Source organism: Gorilla gorilla, chromosome 11 (assembly GCF_029281585.2).
Source record: "Gorilla gorilla gorilla isolate KB3781 chromosome 11, NHGRI_mGorGor1-v2.1_pri, whole genome shotgun sequence".
NCBI lineage: Eukaryota > Metazoa > Chordata > Mammalia > Primates > Hominidae > Gorilla > Gorilla gorilla.
This window is the reverse complement of record NC_073235.2, coordinates 126,293,956-126,310,049: the sequence shown is the minus strand read 5'-3', so window position 1 is coordinate 126,310,049 and position 16,094 is coordinate 126,293,956. Positions and strand designations below refer to the sequence as shown.

The window sequence follows — 16,094 nt, the reverse complement described above, 5'->3', positions numbered from 1 at the left end:
TGTGTGTGCGCGCTGAAACTCAGGCTTGTAGATGTTACTATTTTTAAGCATTGGTTTGGCTGGGTTTTGGGTACAATGGACTTATGTCCCAGACTTCTTTATGTCCTCAAATACATTAAAGTCATTTGGGAAGAGAGTAATCTAAGAATCCCACAAATAAAAATGCTATAATATATTACAACTATACTAAATACTAACCAAGAGAAATATTTGGTTCCATGAGAGAATATTCTAGAGAGAATTGGCCGAGTCAGGAAACTCAGAGAAATGAGCTTCCTCAGAAGCAAGATGTTGACTGGGCAAAAGCGGGCAGCTTGGAGGGGTTGGGGAGAACTTTCTAGGCAAGGGGACTGGGATGAAGGATATCCACTCTGAGCTAGATGCTGTTTTCAAGTCTTACATTGAATTAGGCCAAAGACTGTGCTTTGGAGCTGAGGTCCAGCACCATGAATTATGAAGACAATTTAACAGAACTGTTTCGTTTAGAAAAAGCAAACTGGCTGGTGAGGCCTGATTCTGGTGACAGAAAAGAGGACCAAGACTTGCTCCACATAGCCTTCCAGGGCAGAACTCAGATCCATGGTGAAGCCACAGGGGGTCATATTTCAGCCCAATACAAGGGGGGAAATACCCACAAAACTTGAGAATAAATTTGCCCAAAGATGGAATAGGGAGCATTGGGAGGTAATGAGTTGCTATTTTTTTGGAGGTATTTAAGGAACCTTAATATTATATGCTGGAAGTCTGTTTGTTAGGAATTTGACAGACCAGATGCAAGCAATGAGCCAGGTTAGAGTGGATGACATTTTATATATCTTTCCAATCATAGCAATCTATGAGCTAATTTGTACTCAGATAAACCCATCTGTATTTATGCAAGAATCAATTTGAAACCTCTATAAAGCCAGGAAGAGATGTTCTTTGCAAACATCAGTAGTGTTTCCATATCGGGAGCAAATAATGGGCTGGTGAGCCAGTCTCTAGGAAGGCTGTCGGAAAAGGTCAAGTGTATTTACATTTATATTTGGTTTTATGCTAAATGAACCCTTCTGGGTGGGGTCTGAGAATGTGTGTTGCTAACAGATTGCCGAGTGGTGATGATATTGCTAACCTGGGACCACTCTTTGAGAATCACGACTCCAATACATGCTTTTAATCATGCCCCTGTAGTATACAGGGCCTGTGTCCTTTCTTCAGTGTCAAAGTAGTGACATGATTGGATTTGTGCGCTAATTCCTGCTAAGGAGGTAATAACTGATTAATGAATTATCCCTTACAATGGAGCTCCTAAGGACCCTGTACCAAAAATTCTGAAAAACCACAAACCACCTATGATGTAGAATACAGACAGGCTGGCTGGATTTGGGGGAGAAAGTTCTGGGTTAAGGAGGCTTTTCTCAGCTCCCCACATCATATTATACATGCAAGTGCCCTACCTCCAGAAGTTATATATTCATTTTGCCGATACAGAAAGCACTCCAAAATTCCTGCAAAGTCTAAGTGAACTGTGAAAAGTCATCTGGTGAATCCGTGGGAGCCCTGGACACAAAATGCTAAACTTAACCGTAAAGATGCTGCACTTTAACCTTGAAGACTTTCTTATATCTCTCTGGGCTTCTGATTAAAAGGAGGGGTGAGAGAGTGTAGGTGGGAGATTTCCAAGCCAAAAAAAAAATCGTTATTAAAATATTGGCATGTAAATGCTGAAAACATTGATTCACAAAACAATTATGCCAGGAGAATCTGAAAGATTGAGACATTCATCATTGTTTTAAGCAAAGTAATCAACTTCCAGTGCACAAACTTCCTTCTCCCGAAATCCATTGAGGGAGCAGATGCCCAAACATTCACGGTATTAGATTAAGAAAATGGTACTTGCTTTTCTTCCAAGTACCAGATGGTTCCAAGAATCCAAAGTCAATGAAGAGAAGAGCCTGTGTTTATTTGGTTTATACAATTCTTATTGAGGGTTTATGAGAAAAATTATATTTTAATACCTACTAGATAAATGAAAAAAATTTCACAGCAGACTGTCATTTCACAGAGTAAAGAGGTCAAGGGGTAGAAAGAGCCTTAAATGTTGTCTAGTCCACCTAGGGCTGTCAGTAATGTGGTACCTTGATATGCAGAGCAAAAATATTACAAAGAATAAACAAATACTGGAATTAAGAATAGTTCAATTTTCTTTCTATGTGCAATTTCATATTTTTACTCAAATACTTGGAAAATATTTTACAAAATGAAGCAAAAGTTAGAAAAATATAGAATGCTCCTGTAGTGGAGGAAAATGTTCCTTGAAAAAAACTGAACTGAATTTGCTAGCAGTGCATGCAATGCAAATGAATAAAGTCAGTGCATTTGCATAAGGATGCTACTGTAAGAGGATTAAAAAATTCCAAGAGGAAATGTGTGAAGCTTTGGTAGCAGGAATGAGAAAACTTTAATTCAACTCGATTCACAAACATATTTTTGACATGAGGGTACAATAATAGAAAGCAGAGTTTCTACCTCCTAGAACCTAGTGGATTTTGTCTGGGAAACTGTGCAGTCACATTATTAAATAAAGTATACCCTGTTTCTGACTTGTGTGTTCTCCAAACAGCAATTTGGCAGGCCCTGCCTTTGCAAGGGAAGTGGAAAAATATTTCACTCTTCTTTGACACTGAGTTAAAAAACAGTCATTTGTTAATAAAGCGCACTACAACTAAGAGAATGGAATTTAAATTTTGGAAGCAAAAGATAAAGGTGGTAAAGAGTAAACAAGGAGTGTAAAGAAAAAAAAGTAAAAAGAAGAGAAGGCAGGCAGGCAGGTGAGGACTGAGCAAGGACAAGTAGCCAAGGCCCTGAGGGGCCGGGGTAGACACTATACCGTCCTTGCTGGCACAGTCAGGCGAACGCTGGAGGACCTCAGCTGAAGCGTGCTGCACCTGGACTCCTCCGTGAGAGTCTGATCTTCCATGGGAGGGAAGGGCAGGCAGGGAGGCAGTTAGAGACAGGGAAGAAGCAGACAAGAGAAAAAGGAGAAACAAGACACATTGGCCTTCTGGATCTCAATTGCTTCCATATAAATTGAAACAAAATGAGAAGTGTAATGGAGTGTAAGAGCGAGAAGTTTCAAATGAAAAGATTACTAAGGTAGAGGATTGCTTGTATGAATGATAGAAATCAAAATCTTGTCTAGATAAAATATGAAATTGAATAACAAAGAATAAAATGACCAAGATTTAAGAAAATCCGGTCATAAAAACAAACTCATCTGTTCTAATTACTTAGCGTTAAATTGTGAATGATTAACTTGAAATTAACAGCACCCTGGTGAGGATGCAAGCTAATTTTCTAAAAATCCATTATCGTACATAGTACATAATTATTTTGAAAACGTTCACAATATAGAGATTCGTTTCTTGGCGGTGATGATAGTTGGCAATTTAGACCTAACAAGAAAATTAAAATTTTGTAAGGCATGTTTAAATCATTCCTTGAAACAGGTTCAGTGATACAAAGATTTATAGGTTATTTTAATGTTTTATACATGCTCTAAAATATTTTACATCAACAAACTATTGAGATATATATATGTGTGTGTACATATATGTGTGTGTATATATATATATATATATATATATCATTTTAAATTCTTCTCCAAATACATTTCTATTTGAGAAATAGCTCCCTTTAGAACAAATAACTACTGGCAAAAATTAATGACTTTTGGAAATATGTTAAATATAACACATTGAAAAATCTATAAAAACAAAAAAATAATAGATGTTGGCAATGTTATGGAGAAAAAGGAATGCTTATACACTGTTGGTGGGAGTGTAAATTAGTTCAGCCATTGTAGAAGACAGTGTGGCGATTCCTCAAAGATGTAAACTACCATTCAACCCAGCAATTCCATTATTGGTTATATACCCAAAGGAATATAAATTGTTCTATTATAAAGACACATGCATGTGTATATTGATTGCAGCACTATTCACAATAGCAAAGATGTGGAATCAACCTAAATGCCCATCAATTACAGACTGGATAAAGAAAATGTGGCACATATACATCATAGAATACTATGCAGCCATAAAAAGAATGAGATCATGTCCTTTGCAGGGACATGGATAGAGGCGGAGGCCATTATCTTTAAAAAACTAATGCAGGAACAGAAAACCAAATACCATATGTTCTCACTTGTAAGTGGGAGCTAAATGATGAGAATACATGAACACAAAGAGGGGAACGACACAGCCTATCAGAGTGTGGATGGTGGGAGGAGGGAGAGGATCAGGAAAAATAACTAATGGGTAGTAGGCTTAATACCTGGGTGATGAAATAATCTGTACAACAAACTCCCATGACAGAAGTTTACCTATGTAACAAACCTGCACATGCACCCCTGAACTTGAAAGTTAAAAAATATGTTTGGGGAGTTTGATTTTGAAAAAACAGGCTGGTGAATAGAATTTTCCTAATTCAACAACTGCTCTCTTATTTGGAAGATGTATGCCGCATAGCATCAAGGCTGTGATCTAATGTTTATTCTTGCTTTCCATTGGTGCTGCCCCAAATAGAAGTCCAGGCCTATGCCTTTGCTTTTCTTAGACCAGGAAAAGCAACTGGACAACTGGGGGTTTTTGTCAAAGAAACTAAATTCTGGACTTGGGTCTTTAATGATTAAATCCATCCCATATTTATTTCTGTATTTCCATCTCTAGCAGTGTCTGAATCATAGTTTTTATTGTAGAAATATCATAGAATGGACTTAAATTCAAATTCTAGCTCTACCAATTATAAGTCAGAAAATAGTGGGCAACTTACTTATTTCTGAGCTTTAGTTTCTTCATCTGTAAAATGGAGATAAAAATACCTACTTGTTATAGTTGTCAGGAGGATTAAATTAGGTTCCAAGTACAGTGCTTGGATCATAACAGAACTCAGTAAGTGAGAGGTATTTATCATAGTCTCATAAGATAGGCAGAAATTCAATAGCCCACAATGGCTTATTGTTGTACCCACATCTTAAGCCTAGTGGAGCCAATCCATCCCAGCAACAGCCTCCTGGCATCTCACATCTACTTGGAGATTTTGAATGAGGTTTTGCATGTCTTTTGGATGATTGAAGATATTTCCAGGCAAGATGTTGACTCTGGGGCTTTAGAAGAACTGTAGCTTCTGGTTCTTGCCAAAAAGTTTAGTTCCACATAAATGAATTAGCCTAGCCAGGATGACTTTTTTGAGGGCTTTTGAGACCTATGCTGAACAAACTCAACATTTTAAGAATAATTGCAGAGTTTTCTAAAGCTGTGTTGATACTGGTTAGTTGAACTGGTCACACAGAACTGCTGGACAGAAAATTAGGTCAAACTCAGAGCAGCTAGCCAGAGCTTTGTTAAGATTTAAGACAATCTTAGCTAAGGATATCAGTGAATGAGCTGGTGTCATTGAGATGATGCTTGAGAAATGGGTCATATTTAGGTCTCCTCAACCCAGCATTTGATCATGCCCTAAAAAACCACTATGAGGCAAAATTTGCTGGATGAATTGGCCATATAACCCCAGTCTGAGTGTATATGAATTCATGTCAATCCACAAATGATGATCTCCTAGTCGTTTAGGAAAACCAAATAGGGAGAATCAAGAGGCACATTTTTCCAAGATTTTTTCTGTAAGACTTTAAGCCATTTCCTATTTTTTCGAGGAATTCAAAAGTACTAACATAGTAAGAAATCCTTGTAAGAAAACCTGATAGTGAGAAATCTCAGCTTAGGCCTTTTATTCCAGGACATTGTTTCCCCCTGAATTTCTAGGTTGAACCCATTGGCTATCCAAATGGTCCCAAACACTGCTAGCTAACCTCTCTATTGATGCTTTCCAATTTATATGAAAATTATGTGTTTATTTGCATGTCATCCCCATTAGCTGAAAGGCTCATCAAAGGCAAAAAAATCACTTATTTTTGTATTAGTTAACAATGTATCTGGCACCTAGTAGGTATTACAATTTATTGAGTCAGTGGCTGATTGTTCATTCAGCAGAAACACATGGGATCTCTTATATGGCAAGATTCTGTTGCATTCTTAAAGTATATGTCAACATATACTGTTTTTAGAAACTCATATCTTTAATAAAATAAAGTTTAAAATTTATATCCATATAAATTATTGAAATGTATAATCAGGTTATCTGGTAAGGCAGAGGAATGATTATGAATTATGAATCTGAGAGGTTGAAAGTTAATTGCTGTATTATTCCCTGGAATGTTCACGTTCGTGGAAGGTATTCAACTCATCTGATTCAACAGGAGAAGGGAAATATTTATAGTACAACTTCCTTTCGATTGCAAATGAATTCTAGTTACGTATGTGTCACATTTTTCCCAAACAGTGAAAAGACTTTTTTTTTAAGTAGATGAAAGTATTTTCACCAGCACTCAACTGCTGAGCTTCCCTTTCTGAGATCAGATATTGTGAAACACAGTAACAGAGATATAAAGAATTATTAGCTACTAAGCTTGAAGTCTTATAAATACCCATTTAAAAAACTCTATAAGCTATTAAAGTTGACTCTCATATAAAAGAGAGATAACTCTCTGTTTTATTCAAATAAATATGATTTTAAAAGAATGATGGCTGTGGTCATGATAAGAAATATGGCCTTTCATATTTATAATGTGTCCTCCATTCATCTTGGTTATAACAGGAAATGGTAATGTAATTTCTTTGTGGGCAAAGATGAAAAAATAATCCTTGTCTGTAAAACTTTCTTACAACAATGACGACAAAAATTACAACAGTGACACCGAGAAACTATTATAACAAGATGCTAGAACATAGATGAGATTGTCTTGCAATTAGCCATGTCTGTCTGACACACATTTCTTTCTTTGTAAGAGAAATCGTGCAGAGCAGTTTATTCCGTCTCAAAGATTTTGATAAAAGAAAAAGGAAAACTGCAATTTTTGCCACAAAAAGACAGGTGGCGTAAGCATGCAACTTTTTTTTCTTTTCTTTCTTTCTTTTTTTTTTAAATATAAAGTGATTATTTTCTCTTGGTTCTTTGAAAAACCTCGCTTGTGCTGGGGTTTGTGGCTGAGCCCGGTGACGTCAGTGTGGCAGTGCGGAGTCAGGCGCAGCGGCTCCCTATAAGCAGAGGAGCTGTCCGTGTGCTGAAACGGCCCGAGAAGCTCGCCCGGAGAACGGGGAGGAATATGCTGTGGAGCTCCTCTGCCATATAAACAAAAAGAGGTAAGGCTGCTTTTCTCTTTGATTTATTGGAAAGTTCCAAATTGCATGCTCTTCTTTTAATTCCTAGCTGAGAAGAAAAAGACTGTTTGGCAAGCTTATGTCGATAGGATAACTGAATAGCAACCTGCTGCTCATCAGCCAATGTAAGGACACTACATATGTGTATATACATGATCGGGTCTATGCTTTATACTACTTGATGTTGGATATTTACTAACCAGAATGTTACTTAGATAATCATATAAAAAAGAGTGAAAAAGTTAAGGATTTTAGTGTCAATACACAGATTAATGTAAAGTTAACCAAGCCCAATATCTTGTTTCTTTCCAAAATTTATTATTTCTGCCACTAAGAGCCAGATACGAAGCCAGGGGTATAATTTATATGTTTAATATTCTTAACAGTAGGTTTCCAATGATTCAAAGGCTGTCAAGCATGTTAGTCACAAAGGCAACCCATTTTGGAACTAGGTTTTTTTTCTTTGATATTTATCTTACAAGAGCTCTGAATTAACTAACCACATAAAATTCTTTTCTGAACTTGTATATTTGAAAGAGCTTACATTATTATCTCCTAATTTTAGTTCTAAGATATTAACTTAGGATTTTCCTGAACACTGGATTCTTCGTTTTTCCAGGGCAAAATATTATCTTGGGTTATAATTTGGCTGTGACCATGAATTACAGAGAAATGATCATTTTGAATACATGATGAAAATACTCATAACTTTGTAAATTGTTATTGTTATTACTATAATTTGATTTAAAGAGGATGTTCAATATGTTGCTAAAGATTTTGTCTGGGACAAGTATTTCATTTTTTCTGTATCCCAACTAGTTGAATTGCTTAAATTACATATAGTCACCTGCATGTGTCAATGCTCTAGTCTGAATTCAACAGAAAAGACTTTTTAACTTGAGGGATTTTAATAATAGCTATCAGGGGAAAAATAATGTTCTAATTATTTGGATTTCAGAAAATTCAATTTTAAATCAAACCCTATATAGAATAGTAGAGCTGTTGAAACATCTTTACTACTTGAAGGAGCTGCTACCTGGGAAAAGAATCCTTTGGGTCTCACTCAAAGGCAATGACTATGTCATTCAAACTGAAGCTGAATAGTTAAGCAAAGGGTAGCACTTGTTAGGCTGTGGTTTAAACAACTGCAATGAGTATTCTGCTTCAACTTTACAGCAAAGTGCAGTTCCAAGATAACGATTTTAAAGATGAGCATATAATCCACATGTTAAGACTATTTCAGTGTGGTGGCTTCAAAGAAAATAAGTTCAATAAGGTTTTTAAGATTATTATTTCAAATGCCAATGTTGAAAGTTGATTACCAAAGCTACATTAATCCTGAAATAATATAAACAAGAGTGCATAATGTATTTTTATTTGAACCTCATTATTTTATGAATAAAATTACTTAGAGTAAACATGTATTTATAATAAATATTTTGGAAGTATCCTCTCAAATGCCTTTCAAGATGTTTCTTTCAATAAATTAAGTACTCTGGTAAACGTGAATCATTTAAATAGGTATATATGTATGCTAAAATGTTTTCATAACTAAGCCATTACTGGGCTCTAAAAAACTGGAAACAAAATCATCAGTATGATCTTGTGAACAATGGTATTTTCTACAATCAATGTCTAAGCTAACAGAAAATTGTATACATATAACTTAGCTTATCTATCACAAAACCATGATCTGGTAAAGATATGAACAAACTTGTAAACTCCTCTTACATTCATTTTGTTTACAACAAAATAGCCAATATTAAAATAGTTTTTTCAATGTTAGCAATATTAAATGTAAAACACATAAAAACTAATCCTCTTCCTAATTCCTATGTAAGATTTTAAGGCATTGGAGAAAAAAATGAATGGAGATTTTTAAGTAGGAAGAATTCAGCACATCATCTGTGTTTATTTGAATTGGGATTTACATAGTGGTTATTTTAAGATTTTTCTAAACAGTGTGAGTGATTTAAGATTTCACAGGTCCATACCAAAATAGACACAGACAGAAGACAAACTGAATCTGAACACTCACAAGTTCAGAAATAGACTAGCTAAAAAAACTTATGTTCTCTCTGTAGCATCTGTTATTATTTACTATACACTCTTGAAGGCTGATGAAAAGTATAACCACAATTGCATTTTGCAAACAGTCATAATATAAATTATTAGAAGAAATATGAAGCAAAGAGATTTTAAAACACTTTATTGGTTTAGCACGTTCACACAAAAAGAAACTTCATTGCTTTAGTCTACTGGCTGGAATCTGAGAAGACCCGTGTTCTGGAGGTTATTTATGGATCATTGGATTTGGTATCAGATTGAGAACAAGTTATTTCTGAAAAATATATCTGGATAGGACTCCCCAGAAGGTAATTCGGTATGATTGACATATAACAGTATTACTTTGTCATATATGGTCATGTAACTGCAGCTGTGTTTCAGCAACAAAATTAGATGGACATTTCAGGAAATAAACCACATGTTTTTTGACACAACTTTAAGGACATAATTTGTGGGTGTGTATGTTTACATGCATGTTTTAAATTAAGCCAACACATTATTTTGCCAATAGACTTCAATATATAAAATAATTAAAACATCTTGGGAAGTATTTGCTGCTTTATTATAAAGAAACAACATGTACTAAACATCAAACTACAAGTTCTGTAAATGAAAAAATAAAATTTGAGAAATCTCATATCAGTGTTTTTGCTGTTGTTTTAACTAAGAGAATGCTATGCAAGTTTTTGGTGAATGAGTAATAATTTTGTTAAAGATTCCTGTGGTTTGCTTGTGGGAATCATGTGGAAAATATTCATGAATTTTTAAAAAGAGTTATCCTAAGCTTAATGTGAAATAATATCTACTATGTTTTTTCCTCACCTCAATGATCAATTATTTCTTTTGCTATAGTGTCTTCTAGTTTGTTTCATTTGTGTTAACTCATATTTTTTATGTTTTAAGGAAATCTTTCAAACATGGCTGAAGCAAAGACCCACTGGCTTGGAGCAGCCCTGTCTCTTATCCCTTTAATTTTCCTCATCTCTGGGGCCGAAGCAGCTTCATTTCAGAGAAACCAGCTGCTTCAGAAAGAACCAGACCTCAGGTTGGAAAATGTCCAAAAGTTTCCCAGTCCTGAAATGATCAGGGCTTTGGAGTACATAGAAAAGCTCCGACAACAGGCTCATAAGGAAGAAAGCAGCCAAGATTATAATCCCTACCAAGGTGTCTCTGTCCCCCTTCAGCAAAAAGAAAATGGCGATGAAAGTCACTTGCCCGAGAGGGATTCACTGAGTGAAGAAGACTGGATGAGAATAATACTCGAAGCTTTGAGACAGGCTGAAAATGAGCCTCAGTCTGCACCAAAAGAAAATAAGCCCTATGCCTTGAATTCAGAAAAGAACTTTCCAATGGACATGAGTGATGATTATGAGACACAGCAGTGGCCAGAAAGAAAGCTTAAGCACATGCAATTCCCTCCTATGTATGAAGAGAATTCCAGGGATAACCCCTTTAAACGCACAAATGAAATAGTGGAGGAACAATATACTCCTCAAAGCCTTGCTACATTGGAATCTGTCTTCCAAGAGCTGGGGAAACTGACAGGACCAAACAACCAGAAACGTGAGAGGATGGATGAGGAGCAAAAACTTTACACGGATGATGAAGATGATATCTACAAGGCTAATAACATTGCCTATGAAGATGTGGTGGGGGGAGAAGATTGGAACCCAGTAGAGGAGAAAATAGAGAGTCAAACCCAGGAAGAGGTGAGAGACAGCAAAGAGAATATAGAAAAAAATGAACAAATCAATGATGAGATGAAACGCTCAGGGCAGCTTGGCATCCAGGAAGAAGATCTTCGGAAAGAGAGTAAAGACCAACTCTCAGATGATGTCTCCAAAGTAATTGCCTATTTGAAAAGGTTAGTAAATGCTGCAGGAAGTGGGAGGTTACAGAATGGGCAAAATGGGGAAAGGGCCACCAGGCTTTTTGAGAAACCTCTTGATTCTCAGTCTATTTATCAGCTGATTGAAATCTCAAGGAATTTACAGATACCCCCAGAAGACTTAATTGAGATGCTCAAAACTGGGGAGAAGCCGAATGGATCAGTGGAACCGGAGCGGGAGCTTGACCTTCCTGTTGACCTAGATGACATCTCAGAGGCTGACTTAGACCATCCAGACCTGTTCCAAAATAAGATGCTCTCCAAGAGTGGCTACCCTAAAACACCTGGTCGTGCTGGGACTGAGGCCCTACCAGACGGGCTCAGTGTTGAGGATATTTTAAATCTTTTAGGGATGGAGAGTGCAGCAAATCAGAAAACTTCGTATTTTCCCAATCCATATAACCAGGAGAAAGTTCTGCCAAGGCTCCCTTATGGTCCTGGAAGATCTAGATCGAACCAGCTTCCCAAAGCTGCCTGGATTCCATATGTTGAAAACAGACAGATGGCATATGAAAACCTGAACGACAAGGATCAAGAATTAGGTGAGTACTTGGCCAGGATGCTAGTTAAATACCCTGAGATCATTAATTCAAACCAAGTGAAGCGAGTTCCTGGTCAAGGCTCATCTGAAGATGACCTACAGGAAGAGGAACAAATTGAGCAGGCCATCAAAGAGCATTTGAATCAAGGCAGCTCTCAGGAGACTGACAAGCTGGCCCCGGTGAGCAAAAGGTTCCCTGTGGGGCCCCCGAAGAATGATGATACCCCAAATAGGCAGTACTTGGATGAAGATCTGTTAATGAAAGTGCTGGAATACCTCAACCAAGAAAAGGCAGAAAAGGGAAGGGAGCATATTGCTAAGAGAGCAATGGAAAATATGTAAGCTGCTTTCATTAATTACCCTACTTTCATTCCTCCCACCCCAAGCAAATCCCAACATTTCTCTTTAGTGTGTTGACTTCTATCCTGTTAACACTGTAATATCTTTAAATGATGTACAGGCAGATGAAACCAGGTCACTGGGGAGTCTGCTTCATTTCCTCTGAGCTGTTATCTTGTGTATGGATACGTGTAAATGTTATGACTCCTTGATAAAAAATTTATTATGTCCATTATTCAAGAAAGATATCTATGACTGTGTTTAATAGTGTATCTAATGGCTGTGGCATTGTTGATGCTCACATATGATAAAAAGTGTCCTATAATTCTATTGAAAGTTTTTAATATTTATTGAATTATTTTGTTACTGTCTGTAGTGTTTTGTGGAGTACTGGACCAAAAAAATAAAGCATTATAAATATATAGTTTTATTTATAAGGCCTTTTCTATTGTGTGTTTTACTGTTGATTAATAAATGTTATTTCTGGACAACTTTGGACTCTTAATTATGGAAAACCAGAGACAATGTCTATGAAGCAAGCAGTATGAAGCCAAAAGAGAAAATCATCTTCACCAGACAATTCAGGTAAGAAGTAATGAATTTTATACATGTGTTCATGGTACCTGCTTGCAGAATGCTGCATCCTTATGCTTGCCCATGGTTTTCCTTATGCTTGCCCATGGTTTTCCTCAAATATATAATCGATAGAGTCTTTGTTTTAGGTATTTTTTTACTCTTGATTTATATAAGTAAAAGAAATTTAAGTCTCCAATACCCATAGGCAGCCATCAAAACAAAAACAGAAAGAAAAGGAAAAGGCTGCATAGATGGCAATCAAAAATGACTACAGACTTGAAAGGAACTTGTCTATTCCCAGGTCATGTTGGTCCCCAAAAGACAAGGCTGTTGCCTCCCTTATGTGACTTGAGAGGGGCCAAAGGACCCCCAAACTGACCATTAGGTAAGTGAAGAAGCACAGTAGCAGTGGGAACGACCAGCCCCATCTTCTGCCCTAGTGGGCAAAGAAGTGCATGGTTATTACAGCACACATCACTTTAGTGCAATGTCAGCCACCTAACACATCAACAGAGAATCAACACAACATCAGCAAGAAAATGCACAGAGCAACAAAACAATAATGGTCATAAACAAGGAAATAAACAATAGCTTTTATTTTTTGAATGCTTATTGTGCTACAGGCTCTATACTAAACACTGTACAAACTTTGCCTTGTTTAGTCTATAATTTGTAATTATAAACTATAATTTGTTTACTCTATAACTTCCCCCCTCCCTTTTACAATAGGAAAAATAAAACTTAGAAAGATTAAATAATTTTCCCAAAGTCACTTAGCATTATGAGTTGTCAAATCTGTGTTCTCAACCACTTCACTACACTGCCACTCTGGGAAGTGCCCTTTCAACCGAGGAATGGACATCGGGGTTGAATTGTGAGAAGCTCCCAAGGTTTTAGTATGGGTCACTTCCAAAAAAGGACATGTGTGTGTATGTGTGTATGTGCATCATGTGCGTGTGTGTGCGTGTGTCTGGGGGACCATCCCTGAACTATCAAAAGGCTAAACTGTCATAAGGCAGTCCCAGAGCCTGGATGCTTTGGGGGAAAACATTGAATGTAGGTTTTATAGTTTATAATTTTGCCCAGATTCTTTTCTGTCCATTGATCATGCAATTTTGTGGTATTCTAGAATCTGCAAGTGAGCGGGAACTTAGAAGCAATTATCTCTACGGTGTTTCTAATATGTAGACTTTACTCTCAAATACTCTTGAGATAGGGGGTGTCTCCCTCACAATTTAGTATTATAAATTGGACACTACGGAGTGGCTGCTCTGCAGAAGGAGCTTTCTCACAGGTTATTACAATCCACTTTCTACATAGCCTTCTGAGATTGATGTTATTTGTAGCTTTGGAAGCTCAGACAGGTAAAATAAGTTGCTTCATTTGTACAGCAGGCTAGTGGTGAAGTGGACTTTAACCCACAACTAACCATAACTCTCAGGCATGCACCCTTCCATGTGGGTCTGATGCTTTATCATACATGGAGTTAGGCATGGGGGGAGGCCGGGGAACAAAGTGGGGCTCCTTCCAGTGGAGAGATCTAGGATACTTATGTTGCTTAAAGTTTAGAGAACATATTTATATGCCATGCTTTGCAGGCATCCACACACACCTTCCACCCATTGTATACTCTGTCCAGTCTTCTATGTCATGCTATATAACTCATTCCTCAGATCCTAACTCAACTGTGTGAATATTTCCATGGTAGCCCTAAGCAGAAATAAGAACTTGACATACGCATCTCTACCGAAAAGAAATTTGCCTTCACTGTGATGTTTAAACAGTTTACTGAGAGGTCAGGCAAGGAAGGCAGTAAAACTGACACGACACAGCAGATGAGGCTCCTATCTGGGATTTATACGCAAACCAGGAGTATGCCAAAGCCTGCACTCTTGGCTACACCGTGCTGCTTTGTTCTTAAAACCTCAGTTAGGTCTGAAATTCCAGGATTCTCTAATGGAGACATTTCAGGCATCAGGATTGGCAGCTGAGAAGATGTATTTATTTGAGATACATATTCTTCCCCGACATCCGTTAGGCATCAGTCAGCAAGCACCTTTGCCTTTTTGCAGTACTACCGTATCTTCAACTATTGACTCATCAGGCTTACTTACTTCTGATCCAAATTTTTTTTTTTCATAAGTACTTTAGTATGTAATTCCCTAGCAAAAGAAATTAAGCTCTAAGTATAATTCAAAGATGTAGATGACAAATTAGTAGCAATTAGGGCAACACTGCCCCTGTCCCTGCCCAGAAGCCTCATTCATTAGAAGTCAGGAGTAGCTCAGACCTCCAAGCAGACACCCACTGCAGGCTACTTGTGGGAAGAGAAGGAAACTGCATGTTCATTAAAACAGGCCCCCTTGCAGGAGTCCTTGTTTCCATCAGTAGGAATCAGATAGGAGCCTGGTACTTTATGTTCTTGGCAAGCCCCCACCTACTGACCCTTCCTTCCCATTTTCACTCACAGCGTGTCCTCCCATCCGCTTGGGGACAATTAGGACTAATCTGATTGTATCCTTTACAACAAGACTTTTTTTTTTTTTTTTTTTTTTTTTTTTTTTTTGAGATGGAGTTTTGCTGAGTTTTTTTGAGATGGAGTTTTGTTGCCAGGCTGGAGTGCAGTGGTGCAATCTTGGCTCACTGCAACCTCCACCTCCTGGGTTCAAGCAATTCTCCTGCCTCAGCCTCCCAAGTAACTAGGACTACAGGAGCATGTCACCACGCCCAGCTAATTTTTGTATTTTTAGTAGAGACAGGGTTTCACCACGTTGGCCAGGATAGTCTCAATCTCTTGGCCTCGTGATCCGCCTGCCTCGGCCTCCCAAAGTGCTGGGATTACAGGCGTGAGTCACCGCCCCTGGCCTTAAATCAAGACTTTTTGTTTTGTTTTGTTTTGTTTTTTTGAGACGGAGTCTTACTCTGTCGCCCAGGCTGGAGTGCAGTGGTGCGACCTCGGCTCACTGCAAGCTCCGCCTCCCGGATTCACGCCATTCTCCTGTCAGAGTAGCTGGGACTACAGGCGCCCGTCACCACGCCCGGCTAATTTTATTTTTATTTTTATTTTTTATTTTTAGTAGAGACGGGGTTTCACCTGGTTAGCTAGGATGGTCTCGATTTCCTGACCTCGTGATCCGCCGGCCTCGGTCTCCCAAAGTGCTGGGATTACAGGTGTGAGCCACCTCACCTGGACTTATACCAAGACTTTTAAGTTACCCTCTTCTCTCACACTCAAACCTCCCTAAACTTTCTATATCACCTTCATGGACTGTGATGGTTAATACTGAGTGTCAACTTGATTGGATTGAAGGATGCAAAGTATTGATCCTGGGTGTGTCTGTGAGGGTGTTGCCAAAGGAGATTAACATTTGAGTCATTTTAACTGGGAAAGGCAGACCCACCCTTAATCTAGGTAGGCATAATCTAA

General features: G+C 37.7%; 1 protein-coding gene across 1 annotated transcript in view; it reads left to right on the top strand.

Moving 5' to 3' along the window:
* SCG2 (secretogranin II) overlaps nucleotides 1–12,582 on the top strand; it is a 123,870-nt gene extending 111,288 nt beyond the window's left edge. Inside the window, exons 3-4 of the mRNA XM_055380565.2 lie at nucleotides 7,030–7,238; nucleotides 10,227–12,582. Of these exons, the coding sequence (XP_055236540.1) occupies nucleotides 10,241–12,094 (1,854 nt within the window). The 5' untranslated portion in view covers nucleotides 7,030–7,238; nucleotides 10,227–10,240 and the 3' untranslated portion in view covers nucleotides 12,095–12,582. The remainder of the gene's footprint in view (nucleotides 1–7,029; nucleotides 7,239–10,226) is intronic.
* Nucleotides 12,583–16,094: the final 3,512 nt, after the last annotated feature.